The sequence below is a fragment of the Epinephelus lanceolatus genome, chromosome 1 (assembly GCF_041903045.1).
Source record: "Epinephelus lanceolatus isolate andai-2023 chromosome 1, ASM4190304v1, whole genome shotgun sequence".
NCBI lineage: Eukaryota > Metazoa > Chordata > Actinopteri > Perciformes > Serranidae > Epinephelus > Epinephelus lanceolatus.
This window is the reverse complement of record NC_135734.1, coordinates 11,866,569-11,886,030: the sequence shown is the minus strand read 5'-3', so window position 1 is coordinate 11,886,030 and position 19,462 is coordinate 11,866,569. Positions and strand designations below refer to the sequence as shown.

General features: G+C 40.6%; 1 protein-coding gene across 2 annotated transcripts in view; it reads right to left on the bottom strand.

The window, feature by feature from the left end:
- cntn4 (contactin 4) overlaps positions 1–19,462 on the bottom strand; it is a 216,130-nt gene that overhangs the window by 76,661 nt on the left and 120,007 nt on the right. For both annotated transcript variants that reach the window (XM_033626983.2, XM_033626984.2), the window contains exons 6-7: positions 4,907–5,110; positions 653–755 (exon numbers count right to left, since the gene is read on the bottom strand). In XM_033626983.2, coding sequence (XP_033482874.1) covers positions 653–755; positions 4,907–5,110 — 307 coding nt within the window. The remainder of the gene's footprint in view (positions 1–652; positions 756–4,906; positions 5,111–19,462) is intronic.

Sequence of the window (19,462 nt, the reverse complement as noted above, 5' to 3'; positions counted from 1 at the left end):
CAACGTTCTAAACATTTTACTCCTCAGCCTGCTCTTTCACTAAATTTTAAGGATAATGAAACAATTTGAGGTTAATTCGAGCACTCTGTGCTTAATCTTGCAAATTGAGACGTTTGAGATCTTAAAATTATATACGGTATTTAAGGGCATGTGAGTTAATATCAGGTTACGTGTATAGATGTTCTGTCTTTAGATTTATACTGTCTTTCATTCTGCTTTATCATTTTCAGTTGAGGCATAGTTTTCTTCACAGATTCAAGGTAATACATGGTGAGTAACTGATATATTAATGGTTAAATTGTGGGTGAAGTATTCCTTTAAGGGGCATATCAGGTACAGATAAGGGGTTTCATTCCCTGGTGAAGATTAAGCTCCAACAATTACTCCACAGAATTAGGTAAAACTGTTCACTAATCTAGCTCTAGGCCAAATTAGCTCATCCTGTACTCTGGGCTTCAGTGCATTGTCTTACAAAACCTGATATTTTAGGCAACAAGTGCCCTCTAATTTCTTAGATGTTCAGCATAACTTGAAACACACGAGGACTGCAGCAAAGCAGTGAAACATGAAAAAAATACCCCAGCACTCTTCTGGTAATATTTTTCTTTTATATGCGAGTCAGCATGCTGAGCCTGACAAAGAGTAGGCTTACTTTCCCAGAGCGAAGCATTCCAGCTTTACAGTGGATCCTTTGGCAACATGAACAACCTCTGGAAACTGAACTTCAATCTTTGGCTCATATTCACCCATCACACCTGAAAGAGAAATGCAAATGAGCGTTGGTGTTAGTGCAAAAAGAAGAACTCCAGCTAAACAACTCAGGCAAAAAAAAAAGCCCTAAATAAAAACACTAGCTGTGGCTTCTGCTGTTGCAACACAGCTACTGAAAATCTTTTTCAAGCACAGCCGTCTTTTTACAGTAAGCTGAAATGTTTTTCAACTTCCAACGCTGTGCGATCTGAGCAGCAGAAACATGCTCTGCTCTCAGCGCTGTCACACATTGCTCTCCCATTGAAAATAATGAGAAAAAGAAGCCAAAACACAGCTCTCCAGTGGACATGCTACACACTGATGTTGAATGGAAAAAACAACTTTGAGAATTCATAGACGGTTTGAGCTTTTACATCCAGATGAGTTTCATCTCGTTGTAGTGCTAACAGCTATGAACCAGAAAATGGGCCCATAAAATCCCCCTGGGTACCGCCACTGTGTCTACAAAGCATCCCATTCACTGTCGGTGAAGCAGCTCTGCTGGATTATAATATTGCTGCTGTGCATGCTAAAAATCTCTGAATAAAGGAGAAGACGGGGATGTGGGCTCTCTGGTGTTCTAGCTTTGGGAGAGGCTTATTCATAAATCAAGACTGGAGTGTCTGACATCGTCGAGAAAAGCACATGCATATTTTTTTGTCTTCCCCTTAAATGACACTAAGGTAAATTACATCAATGAATTTGTAATGGGCCTACTTTGATTTCTCCTGGCTGTGCCAATTCTGGGTGCACAACGTGGTATTTTAAGCCCCTCTCATCCTCACCAGTGTAACAATAGGTTTTTCCCCTATTGCTGTAATTCAGGTCTGTGTTGCACAAATAGCTCTAGAGATGGAGGAAACAGGCCAATTTCATCTCGTTGATTTGGTGAGGCATGTGTTATCAGGATGGCTCCCTGAGTGACTGTGAAAGCTAATTCAGATCCTTATCACAACTGTCTCATACTGGAATGTAACCACAGCACTATCACCCATTTTAAAAAGACAGGTGGAAGTGGACGGGTAATTGTCTCACACCATAACCTTTTGTAGGGGACACCTGTTTAATGTGCCAACCTGCACCCCCCCCCCCCCCCCCGCCCAACCCTAGCCACCGTGACCGCGGTGGGACTCATGTTTTGCTGCTAGACCCACTGCCTCGGTGAAATAGAGGTATAATGAAAAAAGAAAGGAAGGAAGCAAGGAGGGGAAGTGCTCAGGAATTGCTTGAAAAAACGATCTCTCAAATCACACAAGTTATTCTGGATGAGGGTGTCTATCAGTAGCAATCCCTTAAATGTAATGCTGTTGAAGACAATTTTTAACCAAATTTAAGACTTGTTTTTCACCTTTTTCTCTTATCAAGAATTGCAGGTAAGTGTAAAGGTAAGTAGTGAACCACCGCATTCTCACTCCGACCTCGTCACATATCGACATTTGGTCATCGACTTTTCGCATCCAGATACAACGTACAAGGTTCCCTGGGTGCGTTGGTTGTTGACATTCTAGGACACTGTGTCAAGTTCTGCCTGTTACATGCATTATCCTTTTTCAAAATACACTTCCATTTTCACAGGAAATATACAGTCTCTCTGATTGTCGGTGATTACTACACTAAAATATGTTTCTGAAAACACTTCAGGCGAGAAATAGGCAACTTAGTAACAGAATCTTGATTCATATTTGATCGGCACTGCCTGGTTTGACAGTTTGACTGCAGTTTCAACACGTTCTCATCCCAAGTCATCACATATTGTCACTTTGAGAGTGGCTTTTCACGGCTACATACTATGCACTAGGTATCCTTCTGTGTCTGCTGTAGACGTTCCAGGATGCACTACCAACGCGGGGATGTCAACAAAAGCACATGGCTAGGTCTGTGAAAAACATCTTGGTTTGAAATCCTGGAAGCAAACACCGGGCTCCCATGTGACAGTGCAGGGTTTGTTGGACCCATCCACCAACCCCACCACCTCCCCCCACCCTAAAGGGACTTTCCTTATAATATATTGTTAATGGTAGCATTTCAGCCTGACGCCACCACAACAGGTGGCGTCCCAGTCTATTGGCGGTGTATCATCACAACATGAAAGGGTGAGTCCGGACACGTTCCATATTGACACCACCTGGCTGCATATCATACCACCGAGAAAGGAGGCCATTGGCGTTGGGTGACGCTGAAATAATTGGTGTTCGATGACTTTGGAATGAGAATGGTCTGGCAGTTCACAAGCAGTGATTGTCATGATGGACAGCTGCTCTCTCTGAGAGTGGCATGTGATTGGCCATATAGTCTCCCGTCATGGGCTAGATTTTCTTAAGCCTGAAAACAGAGCCAAATAGATGTGCACAAGTGTAGTGTTCTCTCAGACCACTTGAATTACAATAGGCTACAAGGTTATTATGGCTTTTTTGCCCAGTGAAACAAAATTTAATGGCCTAACCCCACTTTAATCATTCATCAGCAGTTTCCAAACAATTAATAATGAAATTTAATGAGGTGGTAAGCACATATTTCTTTAGTGTCCATTATATCGATTTGTCAACAAATGCAACACCTCCTGTGAAACATTCATAACTCATTTAACACTTTGTGTTACCACTGATACTTACAGTATCTTCCAATAACAAGGCCTAACAAAGCTTTTTGAGAAGAGGTAGTCTTCACTTTTGCACGGGATCAGCTGTAATTAACTAAAACTGAACATTTCTCATGAAAATAACATCTAGCTCCATATTTCTTGTACTGCATTACATTACATATGGTAAAAAACATCCTTCTGGGACAGAAGCCTACAATTACATTACTTGCTGACAGTGACCTTTCCTCCAGAGTGCCTTGATAAGGCCAGCCTAAAGCATCAGATCCACATGTTAAAGGACATGCTGAAATTAGCAAAGAAAGAGATAATTAACCTTTGAATTTCATTTGTATTCCTTGAAACCATCTCTACCAGGACTGGACCAAATTTCCAGCACTGCTGTGATAAATCACCCACTTGATCCCAGCACAGGGTGACAGGGGTGCATTTTTTATTACTTATAAAGGTGACAAAAAAAGAAGGAAAACACCATCAAAAGACATGATGAAAGTGGAATGAGGTAAATATATTTGAGATGTGTTATTATCACAACATAAGTTGCGAGCTTGAGACTGGTGGGGAAATGCCTTTGGGGAGTGATATATTTTTCATGATTCCATGTGTAAGTAGATGCACTCCTAAAGTGAAAACTTTGGGACTGCATTATTTAGTCAGCGTTAGAGTAAACATTCTCACTGTAGAGGGTTCAACTGTAGCCTCGTAACATAACTGAGCATTTACACTGGCTGTTATTTAAAAGTGTAGTATAAAATGTAGTCGAGTTGTATTTCAAATATCCCTGTAACCCAGTGGCCAGAAGAAAATGTTAGCACTGTACCTTTCTGCAAACCATGGCCATGTTAAATTTGCACATTTCATAGGTATCATATCAACATTTTTAAAGTGAGATATGAGCTGACTTTATCTTAGGGAGGTGAAGGGGATGGTGGATGTCAACAATATGAGACACCTGCCAAGCTGCAGACCACTGCTCAAGACCAACAAATAACACAACCAGTTGTTTTTTAGCGACTCGTTTCTGGGTTTCCAGTGGCTCTTTGGCCACCAAATGTGGGTGTTTCTTTAGCAAGTCATGGCTGTTTTCGCAACAGGGATGTTTTTTTACCAAAGACATTGATGGCTTCTCCAGCTGTGATTGTGCCATTGGTGTTGAAATGTAAAGTTTCAACATATGAGCTACATAATGTACAGTGTAAGCTAACATACATTACCAACAGTTTTTTTCTGGCAATTGGGTTTAAATATTTTGTTCTAACAGAGAATTGGCTTTGTGCAAATACAGATTAATTATATATAACATCCAAATTCAAATTTGGAACGGCGATATCTGTAAAACGATGAATCTGATAAGGCCAACTCAGTACATTTTTGCAACCAAATTAATGTTCCTATGACAGGATACTGTTATCAGTAGATTCTAGGACAAAACCCTGTGATATGCAGACCAATTAACCAGAACAGACTACTCCCCAGCAGTCTCATCTGTTGTGGCGGTTGTGAATGTTGTCATAACAGTGGCTTAGTGCAATTAGCGTGTTCAAAAGCAGGGCTCACCATCACTGCGGAGCACTAGTGGAGTGGGTGGACCCTGAACTCGGGTTTTTGTGACGGTGTTGGTCACCACGCAGGTGTAGTTGCCAACATCAGAGGGCTCCACTTTGGCGATGTACAGATTCCCCGTCTCCTGTGAGATGAATCGACGAGTATCCTGCTTCACAAATGTCGGGTACTCATTAAAGATCCAGGAAAATACAAGATCTGTGGATAAAGAAGAAAGTGAGAATTCTCACTTTAAATGAGAGTCTGAAAAGGTGGTGAAACATGGGAGAGGAGATATTTTGGTTGTGGTGGTGATGCATGATAAGTTTTAGACCCCCTGGGGGTAGAGAAAATGGTGACAAAGTTATGTCATGCTAAGGTGAAAATTAATGACAGGATCAGTGAGAGCTGCAAAATGAATATCTGGAGTCTCTTCAAATGACCATTTTTCATGCGGATGAAGTCTGCATATTCAACTAGGGATTTGGGAGACATTGGTGTGTGCTATCATGAGTAATTACAGTTCACCAGACAGCTAACTAGAATCAACAACAGAGTTTCTAATAACGGCATGGTAACAATTAAGCATCACACAAGGAGTGCTGTTGTACTGAGTATCAGATGTGCATACAACCTCGAGTGTGATACTGCTTTTATGCAACAGCACCTTTTATTAATTAGCAGTGATAAGCGACAACAGGTTATGATTTGTTTTTTTATTTAATCATTTATTTAGCTCCATCAACACAAATGTAGCCCTGTTCCCACAACTGCACTGTGACTGGACTTTTGCCAAGCAACACATAAACGTTCCTTCACACTAGCTTGCTACTTTGTGTTGATCAACACGTCACTACAGGTCAGCTACTTTGCATCATGTACATTTATCTGTATAAGAGTCTGTTGACAGCCGCTTTGGCAGCATATGTGATTTCAATGATTTAACAGCTTGATGAGACAGCACATTTCAACATTGGCTCTGGCGGGTTGCAGTAAAGTATCTGGGCTTATTTCCTTCCATTTGTCGTCTTATGATGACCATTCACAAAAAAATTCATATGTTATTTGTGGAATACTGGTCATCTTTGACGTGCAAAGTTTGTTATGATGACTGTTAATATAGGCTAATAAACAGTTAATGTAATAAACCATTTAAAACACAGATGAAGCAGAGTGATACATGCATAATTAAAAGTCCCAGTGCTGCTGTACACTCTATGAGTACTCCTGAAATGCCTCTTGTCCGGTCAAATTACTTCTTTGGAACCAACTGTTGTATAATTAACAGTAAGTTACATAAACTCTTGAGTCAATAATGAACTGAACAAATCAAGGAACAAATAATTTATTGAAGCAAATGAATAGCAATTTTTTTTGCTATTCATTTGCGTGTCCCATCAGAAAACATTACAGTACCTTGCTAACAAACTGATAAACAGCTAATATTAAAGAAATATCACTAAAACAACCAATATGCTCAATAAGTAAATTGAGAACCCACATGCATGATTATTTACACATTATATCATTATCATATTATCAGCTAACACAGCCACAAAACAAGCTCTCTATACCATTCAGTTATTCAGAGCACCACACTCCCTCCCAGAGCACAAAGGTGCAGGTGCAGTGAATGTGAAATTTAACCATTCATTACATCATATAGAAATAAAACACTCTATTCCTTAGTATGACACTACTCTCATTTTAATGTTGGCCACTGTTTTTTTAAACTACTTTGGGTGAAACCAACTGTGTTCTAATGCCCATGCAGTCCAGCGCTAGGTCTAAAAGTTTGCTTTTATTTGCGTCTGCAGCAGCTGCTCCTCTACTTTCATCCATAGGTCTCATCTGATCAGTTCTGATTAAACCACCAACTGATGGACTGATCAATGCTTCAACCCACAGCTCAAACTCAACAAACTGCTGTTGAGGGGAAAAAAAAAACAAATGAAGAGTCCAACCTGCGCTTCGTTCACAGACTCACATAAATCTAAGAATTCGGGGAGGGAACACAGAATCATCATAAAGGGACACACACACGTGCGCACACACACAAAGCTGTACAGACATGCTGATACAATCACGGTTATGATACAAAATGTTTTGTATTAACAAGGGAGCCACCATTTTCTAAAGTGCCATCTCAACCTTCTTTGAGAAACCTGTCAAAGGTGTGACTTATCACTAAAGTGGGGCATCATGTTGGCAAGTACCTGTCAGACTGCTGAAATCAATAAAACATTGTTGGAGTTTAAATGTCAACCTTTCCCTGATGTCACATCATGTTGTTGAGTATTTCAAAAAGAGCCAAACACACTTTTGATGTCCTGAAATCCACACACAAAAAGGCTTTTCTTTCTTGCTTGCTTTCTTTCTGTCTTTCTTTCTGCAACCTTTAGGCAGTGGTGCATAGACCCCAGCCAATAACAGTACGCGGGAGATGTCAGGAGTTTATTAAAACATAGTGACCAGGTTGCAGCACACATCCAAGAGTTGTATGGCAACAACACTGGTTAGGTAACGTAGCCATGGCAAAACCCCAGATTCACAGAGTTTAGCCCAGGCGTAGCCATTGCCGTCGCTTTTTCAATCTGTTCTCAGTTCATGAAAGTTAATGCTAATGTTTTGGTCACGTAACCAAGTCTTGTTCAGCATTTTGTTGTAATTAAATGCCCTTTAAGGAGTCAGGTGTTTACATACATTTTGTACATTTTGTTTGTTTGGTTTTAAGACTGTTTTTCCCAAAACTCTTTTACCTGTAAATCTACCATGCTAACCAAGCTAGCAGTTAGCGTTATGGTTAACTCTACCCCCTCCAAATAACAAGATGGTGAGAGCCAAAGTGCCAAGCCCAGCGCTTCAAAACAGGAGTCCACAAGCCAGTGGGCTAAGTCACTGTGGTTATGTCCATTATTTTTGTGTATTCTAGGGGCAGAATACCAAGCGGAAATAGCCTGTTCCAGAATGAGGGTGTATCTGGAGTTTCACTTTTACTTTCGGGAGAGGATCTGGATGAAAAGCAACACGGACTTGGCCTGTTTTATGGTGGGGGAGCGTACCTATGTTCCCCGGGTTCTATGTTCCCCGGGTCCTATGTTCCCCGCTTTGTATGGGACCCCAAAAGGGTCCTATGTTCCCCGCTTTGTATGGGACCGGGGAACATAGGACCCTTATTAATAATAAGGGTTCTATGTTCCCCGCTTTTCCCCAAAAGGACCCGGGGAACATAGGCCCTTTTTTTTAAAAAAGGGTCCTATGTTCCCCGATCCCATAGCCTACAAAGCTTTTGGGGTCTGTTATTTTTAAAATTTTATTTATAATATTTATTTATTTATCCATCCTGGAGAAGGGGAGAAACATGACCCACAGATAACTTCTTCACTTCTGTAAAGCTCGCCACCACCTTACAGGCAAAAAAGACCAGCCTGGTCGGCACACTGGGGAAAATGACGCGGGAGCTGCCACCGGGAGCTGCCACCCTCCGCTAAAGAGTCAGCGTAGCTGTTCAGCACAAAAGTGCTGAAATCCGGTGACGTGACTCTTACCGTTTACCAGTGTAAGCCCAGCAAGAATGTGTGCATTCTAAGCTCCGTGCACACAGGTGTGTGGGCGTCACCGATGGGAAGAAGGCAAAGCCTGAGTCTTGCTGGTAACGCGTTGTCTGTTTACACCATTCCGACATGCCAATGTCCCACCATTCCGACAAGGCTTTCCATGTAACGCAATTAGTCAACAGGTGACTCCCTTCTTTAAGACATGCTGATAGAGGAATAGGAATAGTTAAAATTCTGTTCTTTTGTAGCTTATCATCGCACTCTGAACGATGCTGTTCAAGTGCGCCACCCATCGCTGTGGATGTTTCTACGCCACTTGAAAGATCAGCAGCAGCTTGCTGAGGAGAAGCTGGAGATGGCAGACCGGGGTGATGCTCCCCCAACAAGGAGACGGAAGTGGAGGGAGTTGGATGCCCATCTCCAGAGGCTCAGACAGCAGTATATTGCTGGTCGCAGAGATCTGGTATCGTATTGGAGGGCTGTCAGCCGCGCAATTTTCCTTTAGGCTATTTAGCCCCTCTTTTCTTTTTTGGTGATGTTCTCCCCCTCTTTTTTCTTTTTTTGAAAACAAGCTATAGGGCCTATTTGGAGTTTTCAGTTTTTGTTATTATTAGGCCTATTATCATTATTATTATTATTATTGTTATGCAAGGTGTTCCTCGTTCTTTATGAGTTCACTATTAAACTAATGTTTTTGAAAGAAAAGTGTGCCATGTGATTATTCAATAGATCAGAGAATCAATAGTTCCCGTGCTATATAACACGAACTGTCATTCAGGCTGGTTTTTTCGTATTTTGGTTTTTGGTTTTAAAACGAAAAAACGAGGAAACCACAATCAAATAACGATCAATTTTGATTGATACAAAATTTCTCTTTTCGTTTTTGATCTTAAACAAAATATTAACGCCGATGATAGACTGGAAGTGTCTGAACTTCAAAATAAAAGCCCAGTGAATTGAATTATAGCCAATAAAATCTTTCTTTTTTTTCCTTGTAAATGTTGTGTTTTGAGCATATGGATACATTTTCACAGCTGTTTACCGCTGATATGTGTGTGTTTTGTGCCCCCACTTTCAGGAGTTGTAGTGGTAAGTCTAATTGGCAGCTCTGACGAGGGGAATCACCTCCACCGTGCGTAATAGTCGCACGTAATGACAGCTCCTCGCCGGTGAAACACAATAAACTGCACGACTTCTTTCATGTTTGTCTCATGGTGGAGCCTACACAGAGGTATACAGACAGGTGGAGCAGGCGGCAAATTGATATGAATCTGGTTCAGGACGTCTTCGTCCACTTGTGGATAAATATGGAGTGGAAATTAGTTTGTACATTAACTGAGAGTTATAAAACAGAATCAAGCGTCACACGGCTTTACAAATATGCCGAAAATAGTGTATACATATTTCTGGCTTTGTGTGTGCCTGACAGTTTTATCATATCAATGAATCTACACAGTTTTCCCACTAGCCTAGGGTGGAAAAGAGTCATAAAGGGGCCGCTGCCACCTGCCAAATATGCCCGGGGTTGGAGATCTCAGGGTCGGAAGTAAACACACGTTTTTATAGATATTTTCTGTTGCGCAGTGTTATTGATAAGGCGCGATGAGTCCCACCGTGTGGATATGATGCTGTGTATGCTCATCAGTGGTTGTAGACTGTCACTCAGCCCCCTCAGCCTCAGTTTTTCTTGATTATGCTTATGGACATACTGTGCAAGATATCTTTGTGTAGCTTTGTTAGTGTCGGCTATATTTGAATTTTTGATAGTTTGGAGACATCATCAGGCTGTGGTTGTTTGAGCCCAGGTCAGGGCAGGCTGTTGATAAGTGTTGATATGGAGCTTCTGTCGCTGTCCGTGGTGCTGAAAGGCTGGTTTGCAAAGTGAGTGTTAAATCAGCAAACGCATAGACCTACAGTATGTCGCACAATTCAGCATTTATGGAAATTATGGTGGAAAAAATAAGCCCTAAATGTTATTAGGACCCGTTAAGGAAAAGCGGGGAACATAGGACCCTTTTTCTCAAAAGGGTCCTATGTTCCCCGGTCCCATACAAAGCGGGGAACATATTTCCTTTTGGGGAAAGCGGGGAACATAGGACCCTTTTTTTTTTAAAGGGTCCTATGTTCCCCGATCGGGGAACATAGAACCCGGGGAACATAGAACCCGGGGAATATAGGGATGACCCCTTATGGTGGAAAGGTAGGTGCCTAGTTAGCTTGCTAAAGTAGCTGCTTTTTCCATTACAACAAAAACATTCCTACATTGTACGTCCAAGCAGTATAAGGAGGAGATGCCAAGTTTGAATGTCCTGTCTGCAAACAGTGACCAACAGTTCCTGCATAGCATACCTTTAATGCTCCTCCATTTTGTGTAAGTTCGGTAAATGGCCAGATCAGGACAAAAGACTGAATTTAGCACTTATCTGGTTCATTAGGCTTCCAGTTTGACATCATGGGAACAAATTATAAAAATCAATGGCCAATTATTGAGAATTTAATAAACTAATGATAGTTCTGTAATTACTATGTAACAATAATTAATGACCAACTGTTACAGTAGATGGAATTAAGTAATTAAGTGACTCCATTAACCTGGTCAATAATCCAATTTAGTGTGAACCATGGTTTAAATAGATACAAATGCTCAGCAAAATGTGAACAATGCAGGTTTTTAAGCGCACAATGTAATGAATATAAAATTTATAAAACACACTTGCTTGCACATTGCCACACTCACAGCCACCAATCTATCATAATCTCACCACAGACATCATCTCTACCATCATCTAACAGAGATATAAGAAATGTGATGTAGGTGTAATTGCAACAGCTGTGGCATCTGAGAAATCAGATCTAACCTCATTTTAAAATCTGCTGCAATGTCAAGAAGTGAGCATCATTTTAAAATGCAAGTACAGTATGTGCTCCACATATGTGAAGTGAAAGAAATATTGTATATTTTTCATGTAATGTTTTTCCTTATTTATGCCTTCATATATCTTTTAGTTCCTGTGTTGAGCAAATTGGATACAGTATATCACTGATAGTCTGCTGTGGGTTTGGCTCGTTCATACGAGATCTACTCCTGGATGAGCTCTTTACATTATTGAAGTCAACTAATAAAACCCGAGTGCTGTGGCGTGATCTGCTGCTCTGGAGTTTAGCAGCCAGTTAAACTGACATGCATACATGCTATTTTCCTGCTGAGCTCAATCAAACCATACCATTTGTAACTGGACTAGCAATTAAAGCAAACAGTTTTGGAGGAACCCTTCCCCTCCGCTAGCTGCTTGGCCATTTATCACAGCATGATCCCTCACTCCTGCTGGCTTAAAGGAGCAGGTACTGTACTCTACGGGAAGCAACAGAGGCGGCCGATCAGCACCGTTTGGGGCTCGGGCTTAGGGTTTGGCTGCTGTGTGTGTGTCAGTGTGAGTGCAGCTGAACACAGAGTGATGGCACAGCAGAGGTCTCCAGGGACAAGGGACACTTCAAGGCAGGATAAGGCATGTTGTTTGTGTTTGTTTCCTCTCCAGTGCTTTTGGAATATGGCTGCACCTGCTCTCGTTCTATGTTTAAAACCCATATGACTACATGGCACAACATGAGCCACAGAATACCGCAGAGAGTGAAAACATAATGAGATGTCTCACACAGCTGGCCCAACCGTCTTCACAAAATCATCCAGGGCATTGATTTTATGGGTTACACAATGCTCCCTGGCATAAAAACAGGACATCTCCAGGACAAAATGTAGAAGAAATCCAGCTGCCCGAGGAGACAGTATTACAATCACTGCCATGGCAACAGGAAATCAGCCCTTTTTGTATTATGACGACAGCAGCACATGCTCAAATTAACAATACAAGTTGTTTTTAGACTGGTGTTGCAAAGGTCTTTTCAAATTTGACACTATAAAATGACATCCATTTCTTGACATTGACCCTTTTGTAAAACACAATCCCACTCAAGTGCATGGTTTCTTTTAGTCTGTCTGAAAAAAATCATTATTTTTTTCAAAAAATGATCCATTGAGGAGAGGTTTGCAGAAGTCCCTGAAGAGTTCTTTGTGGTTTCCCTCTGGGTTAAAGATCACTTTGCATAAGTCACGATGAATAAAGCTGCTTCACTCACAAAAGGAGACCAAGGAGCGGCTTCAAAGGACAGACCTCACTGAATATTCAAAGAGTGAACAAGTCGTGCAAGTCAAACATGTCTGTCTCCTTACACAGTTAAAAATCACGCCTAGGCTACTCTGCGATAATGTGAAGATGGAGCTGGAAGATGGTGGGCAGTGATCCCAAAGTGGGTCTATCATCCTTTATGACAGCCCAGAGAGGAGAAAACTCTATCAGCTTGGGGCTCCTGTGGATGGAGGCACACACAGTTATGTGTCTTTACTGTCAGCCGAGATCTCACTCGACAGTGTGAGCAGGTAGTTTCAGGAAGACCAGTTCAAATAAATTATTCATTTTTTAAGAAATTCCATGTCAGTATGTACATACAATAGTAAGAGTAGTTAAAATGCAACTCTCATTATGGAGTTCTTAAATCACTCCACACTCTTAGTTTTGTTGCACTACTGTACTGTATGCTTTTATACACAATGCTGAATTATTTATTTATCAATTTATCCATTATAAGAGTATTTAGTAGAGGCAACTTTTAAAACTGCATTTTGTCTTTTCACCTGTGAATATTCTGGACTTGTTTTATTCACGAGCTGTTCTACAATAAAAGTTTGAATGACTATCACTAAGTATATGTAAATTTTTGTAGGTGCCTGTGTATTTTTCTAGTATTTGGGGTTCCTGGCAGCTTTACACTTTTCTTAATTTGACAAGATGATAAGTCAAACTTGTCCCAGCATCCAGTGGCTAACTGGATAATTGTATCAAGAATAATTGGACACCGACATTATTGTATTTAATAAGCTGTGGCACACTCATTTTTCAAGCTAGCAGTGGAAGTGGTATCTTGTAAAACTAGACAACCTAAGGCATCTATTGGTGGCAACCATTTAGGCATAAATTGTCAGGAAATAAGCTACATATCACTACAAAGTTAGGCTAAATGTTGGTGAAAGATATCTGAAGGGGTTCCTTGAAGTCCCCCTTTTAGATATCTGAATGAAAATGGGTTCCATGGGTACCCAGGAGTCTCCTAACTTGAAAAGCCTTGTTCCCAGTAAATATGTTGGTTCATTATAATTAATACACTCCTTCAAATTAAAGCTTTATATATGTCTTTTTAAGAAAAAGTACAACCAGCCTGTTTAAAGAACTATGAATCGCCTAAGTGCGCTGACACACCAAGCTGGCGGTCGGCTGTTGGTCAATGTCAGGCTGTCAATGAGAATCTGACGCCCTAGATTTTGTGGAGGTGGGGGCACTGCTGGTGAGCAGAAAATTGAAAGTGAGGAAAGCAAACAAACGACTGAATTCAGTAGGGTGTGAGATCGAAACAACCGTGTTATATGAGGTGAGATTATTTATCTAAACATTGAGCTCTTTAGCAGAAACAGTTCAGAATTATTTGTGTTCATTCATCATCGGGTTATGCCGTTAACATGCTAACTGCTGTCTTTAACCCATCCTGTCCATCTTTGAGTTTCTATTTTTGAATGACAAATTCAGACTACCACCACCTGCTGGTACAGAGACGTATTTCCTCTCATGCAAGGCCAGCATGTATGTGTTGTTGTTGAACTTAAAACTGTAATGTAGTATTAGTCTATGTACATCAGATAATTAGTAATTAAGTGTAAGATGAGGGGCCAAAGTATATCAGTATGTGACTCCTTAACTCTCATACTGACATGGATTCAACTAGCCTATAAATCACAAAAGCATGAGCGAATTCCTGATATTCAGTTATGGCTTTTGGTTTTGGTGTCCCACCCAAAAACTTTCAGTGGCCCCCTGTCCACCGTTATGAAAAATTCCTGGAGGTGCCACTACCACTATCACTAAACAAAAACAAAAATGCTTAGAGAGTTTGCAAAAATTTACCAAAACAAATCTGTACTTCAATGTTAATACAGAGGTTCAAAGTAACTAAGAATATTTAGTTTTCTTACTGCAGCTAAACTTAACGAACTGCTGTTTGCAACCAATAACATGTTTTAGCTGATGCATAAATCTTATCAATACACACACCAAAAGAGCAGGTGAGAAGTACAATTTTCAGATACTTGTTTAAGAGTTAAACCAGCAATTTGGTATTGCACTTCTGTGAAACTTGACTTGGGAGAGATTGAAAAAGAATGGTCAAAACTGATGTGAGAGCAGAGACATCTGACTTTTAGTTCCTTAAATATGAGTCAATCCTTTAAAATGCTAGATCCTACATTTCTCATATGCATCTTATGCAACACCCACCCTGCCTGGTAAATACCTACTTCACACCCATTGTGACATAGGCTTTTAGTTAGAAAAAAAAAAAGACATTCTCCTGATGACATTGTCTGGGCTATTTTTTCAGACCCCGGAAAGCTCCTCCAGAGCCACAGAGGACATTACATTATGACTGTTTTACAGGCCGAGCTGTGCTCTGCATGACGACTGCCAGTGATGTCAGTATATACTTACTCTTATATCTAATTACCTCAGTATTGTCATAGAAGTGGTGTACACTGAAACAAGTAAATCCTATGACTTCATCCAATAAAGACATCCATTAGAGGATGTATGCAGGATGAGCGCTGCCACTCAAAGCACCAGTCTGTGCATTTCATTCCAATTTGCTGTAGAGGTTGCTCCAACTTTGTAAATATGGCATCATCAAAGTAATAATGAAAAGATGACAATGTGCGCTGCATCTTCAGCTAACAGTTGATTTGAGGTAGATAAACAAAATGCAGAAGATGACAAAATCACTGTAAAGTGGAGCAATTGTAAATGATTGCGACTGCTTCGACTGGCAGGCCTCATGTATCTGTTACAGTCAGTGACGTCAGTAATGTGATTAATTTTTACACAATACAGGCCCTGGCCTGCTTCTCCTCCTCCTGCTGCAGCCCCACAGCAAAGCCAGCCACTGGCACTCCCTGGGGGGGTCTGCCCCTACTGCTATACAGCAATACATATTCATTTGGACACGGGCTATACTTGTGATGACAAAAAAACAATTTCTGCAACTAAACAAAGCAGCCATCTGTCAATACAAAGGACGTCTGCAGTTTTACTGTTACATCAGGATGCTCTGGCATCATAATATATTATCGGCATCAGCTGCCTCATCATTTGATATTAATAATACACGTAAGAGCACACTGTGACAACAATATGCATTTTTAATCACCCAATTACAAAGCTGTGGGATGTAGACATGCTGCAAAATGCACAGATTTACAACAAAATGGTTCTCACTTATCCTTTCCCAGACTGAATAATTCTCTGATTACAGGCGTCAGTAGCGTGGTATTACATTCATGAATAGGAGGAGTTGCTGGGTCGTGTTAGACAGGATAAAACATGTGGTACAACATGAACCACTTTTAATAAAATGCTTCCAGAGCCAAGGAGAGGAGCGCTGGTGCAGCCAAATATCATGGTCACAGGCTCCACGTCAAAAAATGTCCCAAAGTCAACCAAAAAATCAAACTCACAATTTGGTCCTATTAGAATCTTCACATCCAAAGATTCACAAGAGCATCTTTGAAAGGCTGCCTCTTTGCACAGCAACAAACAAACAAACTCGAAAAGCCCCTCCTCAGTTAAACTACTGTCATCTCACATTGTGTTACTGAGTGCACTACTCCCATATCTGCTCCAGGCTCCAAGAATCCTCTGTTCCACTGCTTCCTTTACAGGACCGGACAGGATGCACATGCTCTGTGTTCTCAAAGCCTCGGGTGGGAGCAAAAACCAGGACAACACACACACATACACACACACACTCTAGAAAAAGATCTACTCTTAGCAGAGATGCACACAAGTGATTTCAGTCTTGAGTGCCCCTTAAAGGTCTTTCCCCATTAGAAAATAGAGGTCGGCAGCATTAGGTCCACGACTAAACACAGTAATCGTGCAGTACAAAGAGTGCGGCTGGGTCACACTGGCAGCCCATTAATGCGGTTGGCTTTGAAAAAGACAGAAACTGACAGCCACTCAGCTCCTCTTGCTGCGTCTGATCCACAGTGACAGACAGGAGGGGAACTGGATTGCACATTTGGGAGAAACACACATTTTGGAGGTGTTGGAGTTTAAAAAATACAACTCACCAACAACTCGTGTTGTTGAGTTAATCCATTCCCCTTCTTTTGACTCTGCAGATTGTAATTACCATATATTTCTGGCATGCTCTGACATTGGCCTGTCAGATGGAGAGTGAGTGTGCGGATACCACGTGGAGGCAGCAACCCCTCTCCGCCTTTGTGCTCGGATCTGGACTGGCAGGGTGTGTCATGGCTGATATGCACTCAGGCTCTTCTTCTTGACTATTCACTGCTGGCTGTAAGAGTAGGTAGGATCTCTAATGACACTGTTCACATAAGAAGACATACAGTAGAAACCAATAACTGCTCCTGCTAAGGTGAACTACTGCGACTGATGTGTGTTGTTGAGGGCCAACACCTCTACAATTTTTTAGATTCAAATTGCTGATCAGTTTGCAGTTGATCACTGTGGTCAAACAGTTCATGCACAGTTATAAATATATATTTTGATTACTATAAAGACACTGTGTAAAGAATAAAAAAATGTCCGACCAACCCCCAGATAGCATTGGGTCGACTGCCAATTCTAGCTGGTCTGGTGTGTATGAACTTAAACCAGTTTGATTTTAGCGGCATTTGTCATTATGACACATTTTGGCAAATTTAAGTAGTAGTCTACACATCACAGTGCTAGATCCAACTCAGATTGTATTAGTAATAAATAATATGAGCAATATAACAACTTGTTCAACATAATATTATGTTTATAAATGGAATAACGAAGCCACTTGTGTCTAATTGGCTGTGTGCAATTTACTGCGAAGCTTAGACCACTGTCAGCAACATGAAGGAGATCAAATTTCAGTAGAGGTGGGATGGGTAGAGTGGCACACTTTATGTTTGTTTACTTGAACATTCATGTGCTTTTTGGGGTGATGAGAGGACACCTACAAGGGTTAGTCTCATAAGAAAACTAAAAATCCACCAATACGACAGCATTTTGGATTTGAACCAGAGGAAAGAGGTGTCAAATGCTGTTTTGGGCTGAACTTTCGTCGGGCTGTGTTTTAATTGCTAACTGTTGCTCGCTTTGAAAAGGCCTTAATGGAAGGAATTATCTACACAATACCTTCTTATTTCACTACAAAAACCTAAATACAGTGCGAGCTGGCTGGAGGGAGATCACAGGGGAGCTGAAAGTTTCTGCTAAGGTAAATGATCATGGCTAAAAACAGGCTACTTGCTGTTGGCTATACTGTATGTCATTTCCAGCAAATATCACAATATATCACATGCATTTTCTGTTTTAAAAAGTAAGGATACAAACATAGAAAGATGGCCTGATTACGTCTCCAGTCTGATCTCAAGCGCACAGCTAGTAGCTGCGTGGTTTGTTCACATAAGGTAACATAGGTGCATGTATAAGAGATTCAGTGTGGACAGAGAGCTCTGATGTAACATGATGCTATGCAATAGTCATTAATAACACTGATTTTCTGTTTGGACAGGAGTCATAATGTTACATCCTGGAGTGGCTCGTAAAATTCAGAATACCGGGTCTGGTTTGGCCTAATATAAAACTGGTTTGAAAATTTTTACACTAGCACAACCCTACCCCCTGCCCCTCTTAAGGTGTGTTCACTCAGTGCAAGTCAATGCAAAGATGCAAATGCCAGCAAATAAATATCCACGTGTTTAAATATTTAAACTTAAGGAACAAATTTTTCTGACGCAGTGTCGCAAAAGCCTTTCAACATTTTGCTTCTACTGACGTCAAAGACATTCAGAAACGGAGAACAAATGTACTGTCACCATTTTCGGGCATCTGGAGCTTGGTGAGTCATTGTTAGTACTGTGCAGAGACAGGCGATAAAAAGATAAGTAGTAGTAAAAGTAAGCAAAGCCACAGGATTACATGGTAAGTTCCGAAAATATGTATTTGCATAAACTATTCTGTTGAGTTACCTCTTAGCAAAACGCCGTGAGCTATTTAAGTTGGGCTTTTATCATAAAAGGTAAGAAACAGAAGGAGTGAAGTGGTACTACGCTGCTGTGAAAAATAATAAAAAGTGCTTCTGTTTTGGTTCAGGCTTGTAATCTGAACCAGCAACTCAACAAACAGTCCCAGAACCCATCAGCTATCAATGTGATGACGGGCCAATATTTTGGGCTGAGTCAAGACTTCCTCTTTTGTGTGCTGGTCATGTCAGCTAATCTCTTTAAACAGATATCGGCATATGAATGCAGATTAACTCATAAGACTAATTCAGTTCTGTTTACCTGTCATTCAAACATGATTGGTTACACTACTCGGACTACAAACAGACTAAAACCCGAAACCAGAACACTTATGATAGCAAAATCTTGTCCTACAGATTGATTTTATAGAGAATACTTCACAAAATAGACTTGATTCAAGGTTTTCGCTGTACTTTCCAAAAACCCAAGTTAGCATTAGCTGCCTTCCCCAGTTAGTTAACAACCGATCGCAAAATATGATACAAAAAACACTCCAGTGGTTGTTTAAGTATGACAAGACACTATGCCTTTGGTCTGAACACATCTTTAGAATGGTTGACAGCAAAACATAGACTGCACCAATTACTACCTGGAATGTCTCATTTTTCTTTTACAAAAAATGTATTCAATTAAAATTCACTGAAAAAAATGTAACCTTGACTCAACTAAGGTAATAGTTCCCTCTAAATATTTTCAAGTTGAATCACCATGTGGCCTTTGTGGTCAAATAAGTTTAATCAAAATATAAGAAATAAGATTTAGTCAAACTCTAAAATGAAAAACTTGGACTATGAGAAATCAGACAAAAAAATCAGAAACATGTGAAATGTGTATTTG